This window comes from Dermacentor albipictus, chromosome 2, assembly GCF_038994185.2.
Source record: "Dermacentor albipictus isolate Rhodes 1998 colony chromosome 2, USDA_Dalb.pri_finalv2, whole genome shotgun sequence".
Classification (NCBI taxonomy): Eukaryota; Metazoa; Arthropoda; class Arachnida; order Ixodida; family Ixodidae; genus Dermacentor; species Dermacentor albipictus.
This window is the reverse complement of record NC_091822.1, coordinates 63,054,992-63,075,836: the sequence shown is the minus strand read 5'-3', so window position 1 is coordinate 63,075,836 and position 20,845 is coordinate 63,054,992. Positions and strand designations below refer to the sequence as shown.

Sequence of the window (20,845 nt, the reverse complement as noted above, 5' to 3'; positions counted from 1 at the left end):
AACACCAACAAAGTAGGCAAAGAAAGCTAATCACATTAATAAATATTACGTGCGGTAAACGGTGCGCTTTTGCCGTGGTTTCACTGACTTGCCACTTTGCTGACCATCAACGCGGGCAGTAACTGGCATGAATGTAAAAAATAATCCTCAGCTTTGAAATTTATTCATGACTCGTGCGCGAACTCTACATCAATGTGCAACGCGCTAAGTTTGTTTTCATATGCCTCGAGAACCGCTAATGAGCGCTGCGAGAGCCCCAATCGAGCTGCAAGAGAATGCGACAAAAACAAAGTTTTATTCACTGAACTCTGTGTGTGGCAGTTACTAGAGAAATGATACGAATAATTTGGCTCGGGAAGCAGTTCAAACCTGTCAAATATCAGCCTGTTTCAAGCCTTTCGTAAGTGTGCACCAGGTGCCCTTCAGCCAACCGCAGAATATTCAGTGGTGAGGGCAGACGGGCATTGAAAACGCACGCTAGGCAACCGCGAATCACACAGAAAATCTTGATGAAATAAAAATTCCTTTCAAGCACAGCCAAGAAATACATTGGACATTGTCTGCGAAAACACGTTCATGAATACGGCTTCGCAAACAAAAATTAAACAAAAGTGCACACAGCCCGCAAACGCGGCAGATGACGTCAATGTTTTTCGACGTCTGACACACCCAGATGGGCACACTGTTGCTAACTAAACGTAAAATTTTTAAATACAAAAGAAGTCAGAGAGCTAAAGAACGGGCAATAAGAAGGAAGTAAAAACAAACAAACGCGACCGCCATGAAACGTCCAAATAAAACGCGTCAGTATCTTAGAGTGCGTCGTACGCCAGAACACGGCACGTAGACGATGTGCCAGTTGCACTGCTGACGCCCTCATGCAAAGAGCGTCATTGCTTTGCAAAATGCGGCGAGCACAATTTCAAGGCATTGCAAGGTCCAGGCAAGGGGTATATTTTCTGACACTGATAAACATATTGTGTACGTTCACACTTGTGGCGAGGTAAACATCGCGCGTTATTTGGATCCTTTCCAGCCCCAACTTATCCTGTGAAGAATGTGCACTTCCTCTTGGGATTCATTTTTGATCCGTACGGGCATTGAAAAGCCTGCGCGAATGCCTCCGAATTGCTCACAGCCTTGTTGCAGTCCACCATGTGCGGAGCCACGGCTCCGGGAAGGCTGCACGTCATGTAGCACAAAGTCATGAAGAACACCTGATCGCCCGAGAGATTCCGGGAAATACCCTGCGGACTGTCGTCGTCGCTTTCGCTGATGGAACGCCTGTACGCTGCGTAGGCCACTTCGAGCGCGGGAATCTCGGGAAAGATGCTCGTCCTGGAGCCGGGTCGGGTCTGATAGGTGGGGGAGTCGACGACGGGAGCCTCCTCTGCAGTCGCCAGGCAGCCGTTCCGGTCTTCGAAGGCTCGAGAAGCGGCGCTGTAAAGAAGAGTACTGTAATCTTTGATGGTTATAACAAAACGGAGGTGCGGCGTTCATAGAGCACTAAGTAAAACAGGACATTTCAGATTGCCGTTGTGATTCTTAAGTAAGCACTTTCGCATCCGTTTAGCGGAAAAAAATTCTGGTAAAAAACATCCACTTTTGAATATTGTGGACGCAGTTATGCGCTTTCAGATAACTTCTAAAATGTGAATTTCGTATAGTGTTTGGGTGGCTTCACTTTGTAAACATTTCCCAGCTATTTCAAAATGCAGTCGTGCGTACTTGAGAGCATATCGCGATATAAAGTTCTTCAGTCATATATCAGTTCAGAAACTAGCTCTTCCAGTTCGATTATCAATATAGGCGAACATCCGTCTATTATTACAGGAAAAATGATATCCTGACTCATTCTAGAAATTTCTTCGCACAATTACCTACAAATGCTAGCTTAGTTCAAACAACCGTGTTATGGCCAACGATGGCGCATCTCCATAAGCTGTAACTTATGTAGCAAAAATAATGGGTTGATTATGTTTATCATATTAGGAAAGTAGTCTGTCTGCGTTGTTCTGGAATAACCTGCCGTGTAAAAGTGAAAATCATCACATTCGCGAAACTATGCTAAAAAAGCTTACTGGGACAAAAAGGAGTCGCCGAAAGTGCCGTTTGGATGCCACCGCAGTCCCTGTTTGTCCATGGATGCGACGAGATTCAGCGCCATGGAGAATCCGAGTCCTCCGTAGAACATAGCTTTGGTCCCGTCTGAGTAGTACAGGGGCGGAGCAATGGCACCCACAGCTACCTTCACGGCGCCACTTGCAGCATCGTAGAAGAGATACGGCAGTTCGTAGTTGACCACGTAGCTCAATACGTCGATATCGGCACTCGAACGGTACGTATCAGCGGCAGACCAACTCGATTGGATCCAATATTCCGCAAACGGCAATTCGGCGCTCGGAAAAGCCGCCTACATTCGGTCGAGTGCCTCGTTCTCCAGGAAATGCTCTGGGGGCCACAGCTGCAGGCGTGTCGAAGCCAGCTTCACAGCGGCAAGTTGTCGGTTCTCGGCATCCAGCCAGTCTGTGGCGTTGACCAAAGCGCTGGCGGTTGCAACCAGGTGGTCGAAGTTCGCAGAGATGAGGGCTCGTTCCTGTCTTGAGAAGCGCGACACAGAGGTGAGAGCAACCACCAGGAGTCGGTAGGCGGTCTCGACAAAACGTTCGCAGAAGTATGGCCGGTAAAGTATGACGCCTTGGTCGTACCGGTACTTCAGCAGCTGCAAATCCACTGCCGGTGCCAGGAGCTGCACGCAAGACCACGCAATCAGGGACAGCAGCTGGGTGTCCGTGTACGAGGCCATCACGGCCGCCATGGTCTGGAAGAAGTTTTTGTCGGCTATGAGAACCTGGTCGTTGGATTCCATCTCAGGCTGAAGCTCTAATTGCTTTAATGCCCGTAGCCACTGGTTCGAGTCCAGAGGCGGAGTGTAGAGTCTAATCTTGGCGATTGGCACCAGTAGTTGTTGGACTCCAAGGGGACGCATGGCGAATAGGAGGCTTCTAAAGACTTCCCCTTCCAACACCATGGTTGTCTGTATGAGCGTCTGGTTTATCGTCGCGTCCTTGTCATAGCTTCCCTTGAGAGTGTAGAAGAACGCAGCCCAGTACTTGGCGTATCCGCCGGTATTTTTGATCGTGAGATGATGCTGGTACACTAGCGGTACAAGTGGAGCTGGATCCAAATTCAAACGCCAATTCGGTGCGGGTCCCAAGCGCAGTAGTCTCAGTTGAAAGAAGAGTGAAACCTGCCACTTGACCGCGAGCGTTATCAGTACATCGAGGGCGCTGGTGTCACTTGACTCTGGCTCTTCCGGCCACGACAGTCTACACTCGTTTAGGAACTTCCAGAAGATCTCCACGTTCGAGCCGTACTGTTTACTGTCGCCCATGCATGTGGCGTACATGAGTAGCGGCTTGTGACCAACCCGAATTATATTGGCGCCTTCTCTAAGAATATTTCCGAACAATGGAAACCAAGATTTCCGTACGTCATCCATGGCTGAGTTAGAGTGCTCAAGGTAGCCCTTTGGTGGGGACCAAGCGGAACAGACGTAAGCCCCGAAGTTTTGGCAGGGATCGAGGCTGCTATTTAGTTTATCGGAAAGGCGCCAGGCGTGATCGAGGCAATCTTTGGTCTTGCAGTACGGATTTGTCGAAGGAGTTTCTTGCTCTCGTGTGAACAGGATGACGATGGCGGCTGTCACGGTTGTCACTATGAAAATTAAGATGGCCATGAGGAGGATTTGCCGCTTTGTGATAGGTATCCCTGCTACTCTGACCACTATCCGTGAACCGCGCTGCCCCTGTAAAATGAAGCACGAAAGAAATATCTCACTCAATCCTGGCAACAAAATTACATGCTGAGAAAAAGTGAGGGCGCGTGTATGTTACCAGAAAGAAGGCAGATGCGATTTTCAATTTATTTTTTGCTTTCGTTACGTGAATATTACTACACCTGCCGATCGGGCATGAACGTAATCCGAGAAACATTGATAATGACGGAGGCCATTTGTTGTTCGCACCTTTCATTATGTAGATTTGCGTGCTTTTGCAGAGGAACCATAGCATGAGTTATATTGTAAAATAAGCTGGCGAGGTTGCCCAGGAAAACCGGGCTTATGCGTTGACACTACTTGGTATTTTTAGCTCGCTATTCGGCTCCCCTGTGACAGAATTGTGTGCGCTATGGTGAAGAAGATAGAGCTTGTCGTGCAAGGATCTATAGGCAGGAATTTCAGTGCTTGCATGCGGCAGCGGTATATTGCCAGCGATTTCTGGAACGAGCCAGCGAACGGTAGCCATAGCGCTCAGCCTCTGCTTGTTGTATGCTTACAGCCAGTGTTTGCTCGACTCAGCTGTCGCGTCAGCAAACCAGCAGTACCTGTGCTGTTCGCGGTGACATAATGGAGGCTGGGGTCGAGGTTTAGGCGCAGTAGCCCTAATGCTTTGGTTTCAGCCGTTATGGTTTGGTACGACGTGCTTGATTATGCACTCTCAACTTCGAGCACTTCTAGGTAGTGCGTCGCACGCGCTGCGGTGCTTTTCACACAAGCATGCTCCATCGGAGGTATTTTTGAGCCACCGGATTGACAAAAAAAAAAAACATTTTGTTACTGCGAGCCCCGCTGCCTTCCACCTTAAAGGAGCAGTCGGTATAGTAGTCCTGGGAATTATGACACGGGCCGCTGAAATTCCACAGTGTGGAGCGGAGTCCGAATAAAATTAGGCTCTCTAGCGATTTCCGTGCTCGAAAAAATTTTCGGTCATCCTTCCCTACATACGTGCTTTAAAGAAAAAACTTCGATGGGGAGCCCGTGCACTGCGGTAATCGATATAAGCAAAGCTTTGTATGCGGTTTATATATTTATTTATTCATTTATTTATATATTTATTTATTTATTTATTTTTATTTATTTATTTATTTCATTACCCTCGGGGCCCGAGGGCATCACACGGCATTGCTTTGATTGACGATTATTAGCGGTGAGGTTGGCGGCGAGTGCGTAAGTTCTTCAGTGTTTAGACCAGTATCGGAGGGGGGAGTTGATGTTGCACGTCACCCTGCTTGCGCCGCTGCTGTTTGTCTGCGTATTCAACAGAATACACAGGGAGACGTGTTTGCTTGATACGTTTTTGCGCGTCATTGTATATAATGCCTGAGAGGACTGATCATTATCAATGCTTCACGTGGCACATCGCATCGTGGCAGAAATCTTAAATTGTATTCTAGAGCTACGCGTAATTCAAATAATTTAATTGCATGTATGCATTGTGTACATAGATTCGGCATCTGCACCACGTGTCGCTGCGTAGCGAAGACGCTCCTGATACGCGCGACCATTCTTTCGGGCCTGGGTGTCCTCGACGCTGAGTGCATGCTTTGCAGCCATTTTTCTGGCGCGTGTTTACCTGCTCCTTCTGCATTCCTGACGAGCATGCTGTCGAGACGCTTAAGACGCCAGCTCCGAGGGCTGTCTTCAGGTTATGGACGATTGTAAAGTTTACACTATCAGAGCACAGCACGCGACCTCCACTGCTCAGCGCCCGCATTTCTGTCGCACAGGAAAGCAGGCACAGCACGTGCCATACGCACAAACTGTTGAACGCTGCCGCAGCGGTGACATTCGGGATTCGCAGAGGCTAGTGCCATCTGGTAGCATTGCAAGAAACCTAGCGGCACACACGGCAAGACCATCACAGCAACGCCCGGAAAATCGCGAGAAGAGGCAAAGAAAAGTTCGCTTTCAAAAGAGAAAAAAAAAATCAACGTGACGGCGAGACAAGGCCTCGGGAAATGTAGGGAGCCGCGTGTCGGCCCGGCATTGCCCTATTGTGGGGCTTTTTTTTTTTCTACGCGCGGACATGGTAGTGGGGAAAGTAGCCCTTGACAGCTTCGCTGTAAAAGTTAATTAATTCGCGTCCCCAAATGCTGCAGACAAGGTCGTCTGTTGGCTTCTTTTTCGCCATTTTGCTTCCCACATATTATAAGTTGTCGGAAAGCGTAACCCCTTAATCTAGCTAGTGGCGGTAAGTACCTTTACAAAGGCTGTCACCACCATAAAACAGAGCTTGCATGTAGGTTCCGTAGGCATGCGCGGAGGCTAGTGCCATCTGGTAGCGTTGCAAGAAACCCAGCGGCACGCGCGGCAAGAAGTTCACAGCAGCAGCGCCCGAAAAGTCGTGAGAGGGGGCAGAAAAAAAGCTTCGCTTTCAAAAATACAGCGCTGGATTCGCAACTTAGTGACTCCCATGATACGTCGCACATTGCTACGACTAGATCTTACACCTTTTCGATTGCCAGAGGTCGCACCCTGTCAGCTGACCCTGTGCCGTACGGCGTGGACGCGGAAAAGAAACAGCTCGCTCACGTGTTCCGAGTCCCAGATCGAAGACTTGCTTCCTCGTTGCCTGGCCCGCTGCTCTGCAATGCGTTCTGCGCTCAACGTCTTGAGACCTTGAATGAAGGACGAGAACGAAGGCTCGCGCTGGGACCCCGAGTCTTGCGGCGACGACTTTCCCGAGTGTCCGCTTCGCGAGGCCGCGTCGATGGGCACCGCCAGAGTGACGGTAGAGCCGGAGCGTGTCCTCGCCTTAACCGTACCAGGCGGTAGCTTTGCATTGCGGAGTTCGGCCGTCAGGGTAGTCTCGGCTGCTTCCTTGTTCGATGTGGAAGATGTCACATGGGCTGTGATCGACCGAGCGCCAGCAGCAGACTCTAGTGCCGGTGTCGGCTGCGAGGTGTGGCGTTCTCCTGGAGGAGGCTGGACATCGCCTTCGGCGACTGCTCGAGGTTGTTTTGGACGCCCGTCGGTGGCTCCTGGTTCTACGGAAAAAGGTGATTCAGTCGTAGAATCGATGCCCCGTTTGCGCATGCCATGTTCGGTGCTACCGGTCTGTTGTTCCTGAGGTCTGGTGATGTCGGGTGTAGTGGCTAGGACGCCATCGTAAAACGACAGACTTCGCTTACTTTTAGGAGGTTCGTTCACAGGAATTTCGGCGACTGATCCGGTGGCGGCGGTCGCGCCTCTTGCTTGAGCTGAATCGAACTGGGCGTCCGCGGTAGCCCTTTGAGTGGGAACGCTCGGACGCTGGCGCGTCCCTTCAAGCTCGCCAGAGGAATTGGAGCTCCGAGAAAATTCACGTCCTCTAGAGCTTGCGGAGTTACTTCGAGGGCGACGCCGCCTCTTGCTCTTATCGGCTTGATGCTGAGAGCTCGGAAGCATCGCTCAGTTGCTTGCTGTGCTCGCAAATCGCAGGGCCTAGGATATGCAATCGGAAATGCCGTTGCCCTTCTTCTTCTTCTGCTATAGCTCGTAACAAGCCCGTGGCATTCGCATAGGACCAATGGGGCTGGTTCTCGCAGGTCACGCTAGCGCCGCCTGGATTCTAATGGCAATTCCACTGATACCAGAAAAATGACCACTTACTGATACTAGATGATGTTTTCAATGTTGTTCACTTATAATATCAATTTAGAAACGACATGCGAAATCTGAATAACTTATAGTTGGGAAATTGAAATGTGTGTCGAAAGCGGAATGACGCAAGTGAGGAGTACCGTAAGACAGACGACTGACCCCGGCGTCGTCTACTCCTGCTAGCGCTGTGGCGCTGCTCGCTTGCTTTGGATATATATATACTATGTGGTATGGCAGTCTGAATGGAGTTCATTTTGACAATAAAGAGCACACCTCCCTCAGCACACCTCCTTGTGGAACACCAGCCTCTTGCGTAAGTGGACGAGACAGAACGTTACCAACTCTAACACGGAAAGTGCGATCCGAGAGGTAACTCGGAATGACGCATAGCAAGTTGCCTCTAACTCCCATTTCAGACAGATCACGAAGGATTCCAAAACGCCAGGTTGTATCGTATGCCTTCTGCATATCTAAAAATACGGACAGGAAAAACTGTTTGTGGACAAAGGCATCACGGATATTTGTCTCGATGCGGACAAGGTGATATGTTGTGGATCTACCCTCTCTAAACCCGCACTGTAAGGGATCGAGTATCTTGTTGTTTTCAAGAAAATGGATGAGGCGACGCTTAATCATTTTCTCAAATAATTTGCATATACAACTTGTCAGAGCTATAGGCCTATAACTGTCGGTTGAGGAAGGGTCCTTGCCCTCTTTGAGAATGGGGATTACGATTGCTTCTTTCCAGGCAAACGGAATGTATCCTGCGGAGAACATAGAATTGAAGAGTGACAGTAGTGTTTCTTGGGTTTGAGGGTGTAGGTGTCTGATCATCTCATACATTATTCTGTCACTTCCTGGGGCGGACTTGTTGCAACAGTTCAGTGAGGCCTGGAACTCAGCCATTCCAAATGGACGATTGTATGCTTCATTGGATGAGCTGTTCCAACCCAATTTCATCTGTTCTGCTAGTCGCTGGTATTTTAGGAATGTATCTGTTTAATGAGATGCACTAGAAATGTGCTCCTAGACAATCTGCCTGATCCTCCAGAGTGTCTCCTTGTGTATTTAATAAAGGTAAGGGATGAGTTTCGCGGCCTTTTATTTTGTTAACCCTGTTCCAGGCTTTTCGTTCGTCTGTATACGAGTTAATGCTGCTTATGTAGTTTTTCCAACTTTCTCGTTTAGCGCGGCGGCGCGTTCTTCTACCTTGCGACGTGATCGCCTTGAAATTAATCAGATTCTCTGTGGTTGGGGAGTTACGGAGTAGGCTCCAAGCCTTGTTATGCTTTTTCCTGGCTTCCCTACACTCCTCATTCCACCATGGAATACGTCGTTTCGAGGGCAACCCATTTGTTTGGGGAATGCATACTGATGCAGCCTCAATAATGAACGCTGTTATGTATGCTACTGCGTCGTCTAAGCTAAGTTCAGAGATATTATTCCAGGGCAGCTGTGTTAGTTCGCGAAACTTTGTCCAGTCGGCTAAGTCAACTTTCCATCGAGGAAGATGTGCATGACACTCACTTTGTTTTTCAAGGTTTAGAACGATGGAGAAGTGATCACTTCCATAAGCGTTATTAATGACATCCCACTCCAGATATGGCACAATTGTACTAGACGCTATGCTTAGATCTATCGAAGAAAATGTTCTGTGTGAAGAGCTGTAAAATGTTGGCTTTTTCTTGTTCAACAAGCAGGAACTTGAAAAGAACAGGATGTTTTCTACAAGCTGTCCTCTCGCATCACAGCGAGAATCGCCCCACAGTGGGTTATGCGCGTTTAGATCACCGACGACTATGTAAGGGTGATGCAGCTCATCAATAAAGCTTTGAAATGTTGTGCTAGAGAGTTGATAACTTGGGGGGATGTATACGGACGTGATAGTAACTAGTTTATTGAATAGCACTGCTTGGATAGCAACTGCCTCAAGAGGAGTTCGGAGTTGCAGTTGCCGACAAGCAACGCCTCTGTCTACTATTATTGCTACACCGCCGGACGATGCAACAGCGTCATGTCGGTCCTTCCGGAAAATAGCGTATTGCTTAAGAAAGTTTGTCTGCGTAGATTTAAGATGTGTCTCCTGAACACACAGCACCTTTGGATTGTATTTGTGTAAGAGTTCTTTGATATCATCGAGGTTGTGGATCAGGCCTCTCACGTTCCAGTGTAATAATTGTGTATCCATCTTGTTTGTGTTTATGTGCTGTGTGTCAAGAGATATCACTTAGGTTGGTTCACGGGACCTTTCCAGGCCCCTTGATGCGGGGTATTTCTTTTTCGTTGGCGCGCTCCAGGGAGCAACGCCGTTCCTTCGGCGTCTGAGACGCCGGCGAAGTTTTTGTTACATCCATCGCCTCGTCAGAGGCGCTGGATGACGCTCGCTCAGCGGGCACTCTCGGGAGTTTTTCGGGCCTGTCTGCGCGAGCAGTGGCCCTGGGACCGGCAGGCTCGGAGGTCTACTGGCCCTTCGTCGTAGGGGGCGGAAGAGCCGGGGCTGCTCCCGCCAGGGGGGCTGATGGCTCAACCGCCGTCACACTCCGTGTGACTTGCGCGGCCGCCTGAAGATGTAGCGCTGCCCCCCGGCGCGCCACATCGGTATAGGAAGGACTGGACTGATTTCGGAGTGCGAAACACTTACGTGCCTCTGGAAATGATAGGTTCAGTTTTACTTTCAGTTCTATGATTTGTTTCTGTTTTTTCCAAGTAGGGCATGATCGAGAGTAGGCGGGGTGGTCTCCTTCACAGTTGGCAGAAAGGTTTGTTGATGTACAGATGTCCGAAGCGTGTTCAGAAGAACTACACTTCGCACAAGTAGCACGTCCTCTGCAGTTCTGTGACCCATGCCCAAAGCGCTGACACTTGAAACATCGACGTGGACTTGGGATATACGGTCTCACGCGAAGCTTACAGTAACCGGTTTCTATTGTTTCAGGTAGGTTGCAGGTTCCGAAAGTAATGATTATGTGTTTGGTAGGTATTTGCTTGTCATCTCGCCTCAATGTTATTCTTTGAACTTTGACTACGTTTTGGTCTTGCCATCCTTCAAGCAGTTCGCTTTCGCTCAGTTCAAGGAGGTCATCTTCTGAGACGACCCCGCGCACTGTGTTCATTGATCTGTGTGGGCCCACTGAGACGGGAATTTCCCCAAATGCTACAACTTTCGACAGTTTGTAATACTGCACTTTGTCGCGGAGTTCCAGAAGAAGATCGCCACTTCCCATCTTCGTTACTTTATAGCCTGGGCCAATTGCTTCAGTGAGAGATTTAGCTACAACAAATGGTGAGATCATTCTGACTGTTTTCTTATCGTTCTGACTATGTACAACGTGGTATTTTGGGAAAGATTGTTTTGGCTGCATAAAGAAAGTGAAAGTCTCATCGGTGCGCCCCCTCTTCAGGGAGCGATCAGGTAGCGGAGGAAAGTTATTTGCCATAGAGAGCAGGGAAATTCGGCGGCAATGGTGGCCACCTACCACCGAGCCCAACAAGGGGACGCTACAAGGTTGGAAGAATACCTGCAGACGCCAGCCATGCATCGCCGCTATAACCTAATATATATATACCCAAGGTTGGATATATTAGACACGGTTAACCCTAGCCGCCAGGAAATACGGAAGTAATTAGAAGTGAAGAGAAGACAGGAAAGATGGAAAAGTGGGAGAAAAAGACGAAGATTGGAGAGGAGGACAGAAAAATGCGACTGCCGATTTCCCCAGGGTGGGTCAGTCCGGGGGTGCCGTCTATGTGAAGCAGAGGCCAAAGGGGTGTGTTGCCTCCGCCAGGGGGCCTTAAAGGTCCAAACACCCAGCATCGGCTCAACCCCCAGGATCCCGTTTTCCCCAGACACGGCGAAGCCGCGCACGGCTACACGCGGGAGGGTCCAACCCTCGTGTGCGCGGGTACGTGGTGGCGCAACACACCAAACGCCTGCTGACGCCGACGCCCCTGCGGGGACCCGAGGCCGAGTTGACGCAGGCGTTAAGAACTCCCCATACGTGTACCGATCCCGAAGGAAGTGCAATACCGGGCCGAGCCGCGGCGGAGGCGAAGCAGGCGTTAAGCACTGCCCATACGTGGGCCGACCTCGATGATAGTGCAATAGTGGACTATCCGCGGCGGTGGAGATACAGGCGTTAAGCCTGTATCGTGGGCCGATCCCGAAGATAGTGCAGTACTAGCCCGACCCACGGCGGAGGTGAAGCATGCGTTAACCACTCCCCATACATGGGCCGATCCCGAAGAGAGTGCAGTACCGGCCCGACCCACGGCGGAGATGCAGTTCGCCATTAAGAGGTCCACATACACAGCTTCGCTCGTCATCCTTCACAGAGTGGAAGGGCAACGTGGTGGGAACAACTTTAATGAGATTCTGCTCAGTTATCTGGCAGGCCCGAGTCCTGCGATGGCCCCTCACGAGGAGCGCCTCTTTCGGCCCAGGCAACGAGGGCTTTTTTTCGTTTTTCATCCGGCGTTCTGAGCAGCTTCTCCCACGTCTGTTGTGAGGGAGCTGGCAGGAGCGACCTGGGAGGGGGTAAGCCCTCGCACCCCCAAAGAATGTGATTTTGGGTAGCCACTGTTTGATTTGTGCAATTTTGACATACTGGGTTCCATTGTCCGTCGGTAATTATGGCCAGCCAATGTGGGCTGGGGAACGAGTTAGTTTGGATTCGACGCAGGATTGAGGCTTGCGCTCGCGTGAGACTTGCGTTTGGAGGCGCATAGATTTGCCTTTTTTGCTTGTAGTAGTTTGTTATCTCGTGGTATGTCGTCGGTGCCTCATCCATTGGATCCGAGTCTGAGGTACACACCTCCCGGTTGATTTGACCTCAGGCTACCCAGTGCGCCTCCTCATTCCCTTGATTCCCCGAATGGGCAGGGACCCATACGAGTTCTACAGTATTTTCATTTGTAAAGTCGCGTAGGACTTGCGCTGCACAGACGCCTATGCTGCCTCTCGAAAAGTTGACTATTGCCCTCTTTGAGTCGCTTATGATAGTTTGCATGGTGGGATTCACGATGGCCAAAGCAATGGCAGACTCTTCCACTTCCACGGTGGACACTGTTTTTATGGTCGCGGCGTTGAGGATAGTTCCCTCTCCGGTCACGACGCTCACTACGTAAGTTTGGTGATTTTGCTTTGCTGCATCGACATAAGCGGTGTGCTGGTTGCTTTTGTACCTTTCTTGAAGGGCCTTGGCTCTGGCAGACCGCCTCTTGTCGTGTCTCCCAGGGAGCATGTTCTTGGGTAACGGTTTTATAACCAAACGGCGTTTTACCGCACCGAGTAATGTTCTTCCTGCTGAATTCATAACGGGATTCAGCCCGAGTTTACTTAGAATGAGCCTGCCAGTTGCGGTGCTGGAGAGTCGTTCACATTGGGCTGTTTTATGGGCCTCCACGAGTTCGTCTATGGTATTGCATATACCTAGCTCAAGTTATCGTTCAGTGTTCGCGTAGCTCGGGAGACCAAGAGCAGCTTTATAAGCTGTGCGAATGACGCTGTTAACCTCTTCCTTGTCAGAAAGGCGTAAGTGGTAGTAAGGGAAGGAATACACAATTCGACTGAAAAGGAAAGCCTGCGTCAGATGGCAGATATCAGCCTCCTTCATACCGTGGTGTCGTGTGGCTACTCGTCTGATTAGGCCACATATTCGGCGGGCTGTCGTCTGTAATTGGGCAATCGCCTCAGAATTATGTGTGTTATGTTGATTTAGCATGCCCAGAACTCTTATAGTCAGTACGGGCGGAACTGGGCCGTCTTCCATAATGATTCGTATAGGTGAGGTGGCGTCCCTTTCGGTGGCGTGTTTGGTTGATTTATCTCGATGACGAGAAGCTCCGATTTTGTCGGCGAGCACGACAGACCATTCCGTCGCACAAAATTTCGTACGGTATCCGCGGCCGCTTGTAATGCTTCCGTGATTTCTCCATCGGAACCGATATTGGTCCAGATGGTGATATCATCGGCATAAGTGGAGTGTTTGATATGCGGGATCCTATCCAGTAATGGAGGCAGGTTTCGCATAGTCACATTAACAAGGAAGGGGGATAGGACCACACCCTGAGGGGTGCCCCTTGTAACTAATCGAAATTGTCCGCTTTTAATGTCCCCAAAATGTATTTCTGCAGTGCGATCCTTGAGAAAGCTTGTTATATAGCTATAAGTGCGCTTCCCGGCATTCATTTGGGCTAGATTTGTGAGTATTGAAGCATGTGACACATTGTCAAGCGCTTTACTCACGTCCAGCCCTAGAATCGTACGGGTGGGTCTTATGGGGCCCGGGTGTAGGATATCTTGCTGAATTTGCCGCATAATGTCTTGAGTCGACAGATTTGATCTGAAGCCTATCAACGTATGGGGCAGCAGCCCATTGCTTTCAGTATACTCGTTTAGCCTGTTAGGAATTACGTGTTCCATAACCTTCCCCAGGCAAGAGGTTAAGGAGATAGGGCGGAGATTCTCTAGCTCCAGCTTCTTGCCTGGTTTGGGTATGAAAATTAGGTTTGCATGTTTCCAGCTGGCGAGTATAGTTCCCTCTTTCCAGTGGATGTTGAAAAAATTGGTGATTTCGGTAACCGACTGATCGTCTACGTTCCGTAGCATTTTATTCATAATGCGGTCCTGGCCAGCCGCCGCTGTAGTGTTGAGGTTGTTTATCACAGCGCGTACTTCAGATTCCATAATTTCGCTGTTTAATTCCCTGTTTTCTTTTCCGGTATAAGCTACGGGTAGAGGAATATTGGTGCTTGTATTAAAGCAGCGGTTTTTAGGAGCTTCAAAAAGGGCATCATTATCTCCCGGGAAAGAGTGTATAATCCTCTGAAGGTTCTTTTGTGATGCTGTTTTATTCTGACTGGGGTCAAGTAGGTGTTTAAGCAGGCACCAGCCGTTTTTGCGCCCTAGCTGGCCACTAAGGCAGTCGCATAGCTGCTGCCAGCGTTCCTGACTGAGCTGTTGTGAGTATTTCTCGACATCCCGTTCGAGTTGCGCGATGCGTCTGCGTAGGCCACGGTTGTGTTTCCGCGCGAGCCAGCGCTTCTGCAAGCTCTGCTGCGCAGACCACAGGTGGACCAGTCTAGCATCAGGAGCCGGGCCGTCCTCCTCCTGGTCTACCTTCGTGATCGAGTTTGCTGCGTCTTTGAGAAGACTGGATATCCGCTCTTCAAGGTTTGTAATGGTTGCGGGTTCACGTCCATTGCGAACATACTGGAAAACGTCCCATTCATTCAGTGTGCTTAATTTTCAGCTTATTTCGCATGTAGCCTCTGGATGGTACCGTAATGGAGAGAATGTAATGGTCGCTACCAACGTTTAGTTCGGTATTCTCCCAGATGGCATTGTCTATGTTCCTAGTGAATGTCAAATCGGGCGAGGTGTTTTGACTCACGCTATTGCCTATGCGTGTTAGTCTTTCAGGGTCAACAAGTATAGTAAAACCAAGGTCATGAGCAGTCTCCCAGAGATTAGTGCCCTTCTTTTGACATTTGTGATAGGGCTGAATGGTGCGCGTTCAAATCTCCCAGCAGCACGAGTTGTGCATCCTTTGCAGCTTTATATGCTTTGCATGTTAGTGTAGCTGCTGCTAGGCTTTTATCCCTAGGGGGACTATAAACATTCAGGACAATGAGGTTTTGTTTCCATAGTGATAGTAGTGCTATCTGCTAGTAGTGATGATGAAAATGATTTGTGGCTGATCCCTTTAAAACGGGCGGGCTGCTTTAAAGCGCCCTTGCCGTATAAACATATACATGGCGATAAAAAAGGGGGAAAATATAAGAGGGAGGAGTCCCGACCCCCGTTCCTTTGTACACACAGCCCGACCTGGTGCACAGACATTGACTTGCAGACACTGAATTTCATCTCTTCCCTTCAGAGTTGGCGAATCTGTGCCGTTGCCAAGTCATACGCCACCACTGTGCCAGCCTGGCGTTCGTTACGCGCATTGCGATAGACACCACCACAGCCGGTTCCCGCACTCCGTTTTCGTTTCGAAACTCAAATGCTGGCGGAAGTGTAGTGCCCTCGGTTTGTCGTGGGGCCAAACTGGCGCCCTGGAGGACTAGGTGTTCCAAGTAATCCTCCTCGATGCCAGATGTCCGACATATGGAGTCAGTGGAAGAGTCCAAGTAGGGCCGGTACCACGGTGGAAGAACAGATAAGGTGTCTGAACGAGGCTGCCGTACCGACGATTTTTTCTGTCGTGGGTTACGTGTTTCTCGGCATATGGCACGGATCATTGGCCGGTCAAGTACCGTTTGTGTTGAATGGGAAGGGGTGATGAGCGAAGAGAAGGTAATACGACCAAGAGACTGAGACAAGGGTGACCAGTATCCCAGCCGCTCTTCATGGTGTACTTGATATTGATGGAAAGGGCGCTAGAAGGATGTGATATTGTGTTTAGCCTCTCACACAAGCAGGCGGGCACCACAGTAGGAACTTTGCTAACAAGCAAAGTGATATGCAACGTCTGGCTGATATCTCTGAACAAGACGGAGAAAATTTGGGATTAACATTTAGCGTCGAAAGTCAGGTTTCATGTTATTCAATGAAAACAGTGAACAGACAAGTGTGTGGGCATGGAGGTATGCGCCAGCGCCATTCCGCGTGCATTCACATATTCTGTCGTTCCTACTGGTTCCTATGCGCCTCCCCCTTTCCACTCGCGACGGTTATCGGCGGCAGCGCCCCACTCCAACGCCTTGACAAGAGAAAGCCTGAGCGCTCGGCGAGTGACGTCACGGAGAAGAGGCCGGCGGCGTGTACGGGGATACGGGTTGAATGAAGGGAGCGCGCCCTTATTGGCAACGTTAACCAGAACGCACTTATTGGTTTTTTAGACATAGTTGAGCAGATAGCCCGCAGAGAACAGAGGGCGTTCCAATATTATTTTTAATGCAATAGTATTTACGCGGTGCATTATTAAAAACCCGTCCATAAATATTCAAACGGTTCAACCTTAGGAATGAGAACAAATTTCGGGTAAATGATGACAGGGAGCATGGGTTATACTGAAAAGTCACAGTGCTGGCCTCTTTTTCAGAGTAGCCTCTCTGCCTTGATTTATCGTCGGCGTCAAAAAGTTTACCGTTCATGTGACCACAAAGGTTCTTCAACAAAATGTTTCCACTGCACCATAAGACATATCTCATGACAACTTCACTAGTGTGCCCTTCTTCACATTCGGGACACATATATTTATTCCAGTCTAGATTATGCTCTAAACGAATAATTTCGCTTTCGAGTCCACATATTTACAACACCTAAAATGAGTTTAGCAATGGAGACACAAAATGTTCATGCAACTATTTACAAAGAAACAGCTGCCTTATTCCACTGAATTCCAGCTTTTCTCTTCCTTGCCTTAGCATTGGCGCCCAATATTCTGTCATTGATCTTGCGGAAACATGAACGCCTGATTTTTCGGTCCCTATTTCTTATTGCTGCAGCAATTGGGCACGCAACACTTATTAGGCATGTCCTGGCATGAACGTAATCCACATCCCGCGGCAATGAGGGCGTGCAGGACACACAACCGCAATCGCAGCACAAGCGCAGAGAATACATGCACGGCTAACGTCTAGAAAAAAAATGCGCTCGGAAGCATGTCGCAGCATGCGAGGACTTTTTTAACCCGAAACTATCCAATGAAGAGCAAGGCTCCCGGAACTAATCGAATTGTTATCGCTGTCGTTGCCCACTCGGTCTTCCGCGTCTCATTTTCAACACAGCTGCGCCGCTCGTAGCTTCGTATCACGCTGCACGGAACTTCAGTGTGGGCCTCTTTTAGCTGACGTAGCTCAAGGGGAGAGGGTACAGTGAGAAGACCTTACGTTCTCTAGAGGGCACTGCCCACTCGCGACCGTATGCGGTAGGGGGCGCTTACGTCGTGGCGCAGCCGCACGAGATATTTACAGGCACTTTCGAATATATGTGGTTATGCAGCGACAAACCGAGTCCTGAAGTTTAGCGCAGAGAAATTGGGAGTCATTACGTGGCGTCAATTCAACAGCGTCATACCCACAGTCAAGCAATAGGAATAGCTCGGCGTTTCCATTCGGTGGGCCCGTGTTAACTTGGTAGGTCAAACCACATCAACCACAAATCAATGCGGTAAATGTAAAAGAAAAATGTGGTATAGTAGCCAGTGATTCAGTGAATCAGATTGTGTTAACTCTCGAATGGAAGCTCTGCGAAATGCACAAGTGGCGGTCACTTGCAGGGAGCGCTTTGTTCTATTTTCAGTATTGTGAGCAATAGAATAACTAAGCCAAGAGAATAATTAGCACAGAGCACTTTGCACGCCCATTCCTTTCCTTTATTAACGCTTTCACCGCAAAGTTCATTTCTGCATGGGCAGGTATGCAGTCCTCGGGAAGCTTTAGCTATGAAGGAGCAACATGTGCATAATTACTTAATTTGCGCCATACGAGAAGCCGTGTCATCAGCGATATATATTGTACAGTAAAGGATACAGCAACAGCTAGCTTTCACAAAGACAAAAAAAGGCGAAGAAGGGAAAAGGAAGTGACAACGTTGTAAATTCCGAGTAGTCACAACCACATCGCGTTATAGACATCGTAAGTATTCATAAAGTGCTTCAGCGTTCCATCTCGCGACTTGCATATAGAAAATTAAAGCTAGCGTCAGGTGGCACCCGTCTTGTCTAAAGTTAATTCATTAAGATCTTCACACTGAATTTAGAGCGCAACGAAGCTTTACAACGAATACATCATAGGTATTTACATTTAAATCCTCAGAGAGAGAGAGAGAGAGAGAGCCCGTGATTTATAATGTCTGTCCAGACACGAAATAAGAGAGTGCCTATGTAGTACATGGCTGACGACGGCATCGCTTTCGATGTTGCGCACACAACTGTATGTGTACACGCCATATGAAGGTGAGTCGTTCGACTCCACGTGAACGTCCTATCGCAGTCAATCGGAAGTGCCCGACTCTCACCCAAAGAATTTGCACTTCATCTTGGGGTTCATCTGAGACTCGGGCGAGCAATGAAATGCCCGGGCGAAGGCCTCCGAACTGCGCACCGCCTTGTTGCAGTCCACTGTGTGCGGACCCACGGCATCGGGTCGCGTGCAAGTCATGTAGCATAGCGTCATGAAGAACACCTGGTCTCCCGAAAAGCCCCCCACGATTCCCTGAAGAGCTTCGTCTCCCCTGTCGCTGACTGCGCGGCGGTACGCCGCGTAGGCAACCTCGAGAGCGGGGATCTCGGGAAAGATGCTGGCGCTCGCGCCGGTTATGCTGTGGGTGTTGTCTCCACCACTTGCGGCGTGCCCGTCAAGAGCTGCTAGGCAGCTGTCTCTCTCCTCGAAGGCCTTCGCGGAAGAGCTGCAGGTGATTGAAGATATTGAAACGATATATCATGGCAGAAAAAAGACATACTTTGGCGTTAACGGCGTGCGTTGCTGTGGTTATAGGGCGTTCTGCAGAAGGGGAGGAGGTCACGCGTATGATTATCGGGCACGGCTGCCGCATTTCGATGTAGACCAAATGCAAAAACGTTCTCGCAAATTTATACCCGGTGTGTTTTTCTTAAGATTATGCAGAATTATTTTTTTTAAGTTCACCTGGGGTAGAAAGCATAATTGCAGTCATTGAGCTGGATTACTCAAAGAAGTGGACATTGCTTGCACGAGAAATCGCATTGCACAATCGAATAATTGAAAAACTTTCACTGATCGGGTTTCTCACTAAATGCTAAGGTTTTACAACACTTGCCGAAATTTACGAACTGTAGCCGGTGCTCAAAGCTCGTATCACCCTGAAAATTCAGACCAAGTTGCTACGTCTTGCCATTTAATCTGTAGCCGGTTAAATGGCAAGACGTACCATCTTGGTCTGAATTTTCAGGGTGATACGAGTTTTGAGTACTTAAATCCCGAATTTGGCGATAAAATACATTAGCGTTGCAGTTACATTTGTGCTTCAGTATATAAAACGTCGTTTTATTAAAAATAGAAGCGGAACAATAAGTTTTATCGCAAATGTGGCGACGCATATTACGGCGCCATCGTCAACATTTGCTAACAGTGTGGGTATGACTTGCAAACCCACCGACTACAATTTGTGAATTTCGCTACTTTTCACTACCTCCTAATTTGCAATATGTGTAGTAAACTAAATATTCTAAAAGTTAGCTATTCATATTCTGTCGAATAAAATATTATGCACTTCGATTTCTCGTGCGAGAAAAGTGGCTTCTTGGAGTAATCCAGCTCAAGGACTACAATTTCGCTATCTCTCAAGCGTGAATAAAAAAAAAAAACTGTATGGTGCTAAAAACAAAAACAAACAAGAACGCCACATATACAAGGCGCTTTTTTCTTGTAATTGCAGCCAATTTTAACATGTTGCCTGTGGCTGACAGCACAATTCTGATCATTACTACCTGCTATAATTGCTTACCAACTTTTGCGTTACGCGGCTAAGCATAAGGATGGAATCCCAGCCGTGGCTGCCACATATTGATGGGGACGACTTGCAAAAATACCCGTGTTCCCACCGTTGGCGCACGTTAAAAAGGCACACCTGGTAAATATTATTGCAGAGTCCCACACTATGGCGTGCCTTATATTCAGATGCTGGTTTCGGTATTTAAAACCCCCGAAAACAACACTTTATAATAACCTTTGACCTAAATCACAAGATGAGGCGGTCCATTACTCCTACGAGAAATCAAAACGACTGTTTCAATAATTACCATAATTAGGGTAATTACCGCTTTTATTAATCTCTTTACGGCACATATTTAATACTACGGATTGTAGCTAGTGAGTTTATAAAGGGTGTCCCACGTAATTTGAGCCAAGAATTTAAAAATGAAAGGCGCGTCGGAAGCGAATGTAACCGAACGCATACTATTCACCATAAACCATAGTTACTCAGACAATTATTTTCTTTTCCCCATGAGTAACTCATTGATAAAGTCTAATTAGCCAAGTTATTAAATATTGGCCGAGGACCCTAAGTATGATACGCAGATTCGTAGAGCACCTTCAGAAACCGCCGATCGAGTCGTGTCCTTTACGATAGGTCTCACGTAGTCCTTTTTTCTGGGTTGTAAAGAAACCCCGCGAAATATAATAAAAAACACCTGACGGAGCGTTTGCTCAGTGGTATTGTGCTGCTCTCGAGCCTGCGATCGGTGAACAAGGTCAGCTGCATCGTGACTGACGACGAGGAAGCAGCAGGGCGTTCCTTTATCTCATCGGCAGCGCTCGGCCAGCAGCATGCATTTTCGCCGTCATCCGACGAGAGCTGACCTTGTTCGCGGAACGCACGCTTGAGAGCAGCACGATACCACTGCGCAAGTGCTCCGTCACGTAGCTTTTTCCTTATTTCGAGGGCTTTCTTTGCAACCCGGAAGAAAGGACTACGGGAGACGTATCGTAAAGAAA

General features: G+C 48.7%; 1 protein-coding gene across 3 annotated transcripts in view; it reads right to left on the bottom strand.

Moving 5' to 3' along the window:
- Positions 1 to 203: 203 nt before the first annotated feature.
- The window catches only part of LOC135908976 (phosphate-regulating neutral endopeptidase PHEX-like), a 32,449-nt gene continuing 11,807 nt past the window's right edge, over positions 204 to 20,845 (bottom strand). Inside the window, exon 3 of one of the 3 annotated variants that reach the window (XM_065440836.2) lies at positions 204 to 1,440. In XM_065440836.2, the coding sequence (XP_065296908.1) occupies positions 1,044 to 1,440 (397 nt within the window). In that variant the 3' untranslated portion in view covers positions 204 to 1,043. Of the gene's footprint in view, positions 1,441 to 3,655; positions 3,809 to 17,706; positions 18,777 to 20,845 lie in introns of those variants that run through there. The other 2 variants (XM_065440838.1, XM_065440837.1) reach the window with 2 other exon arrangements.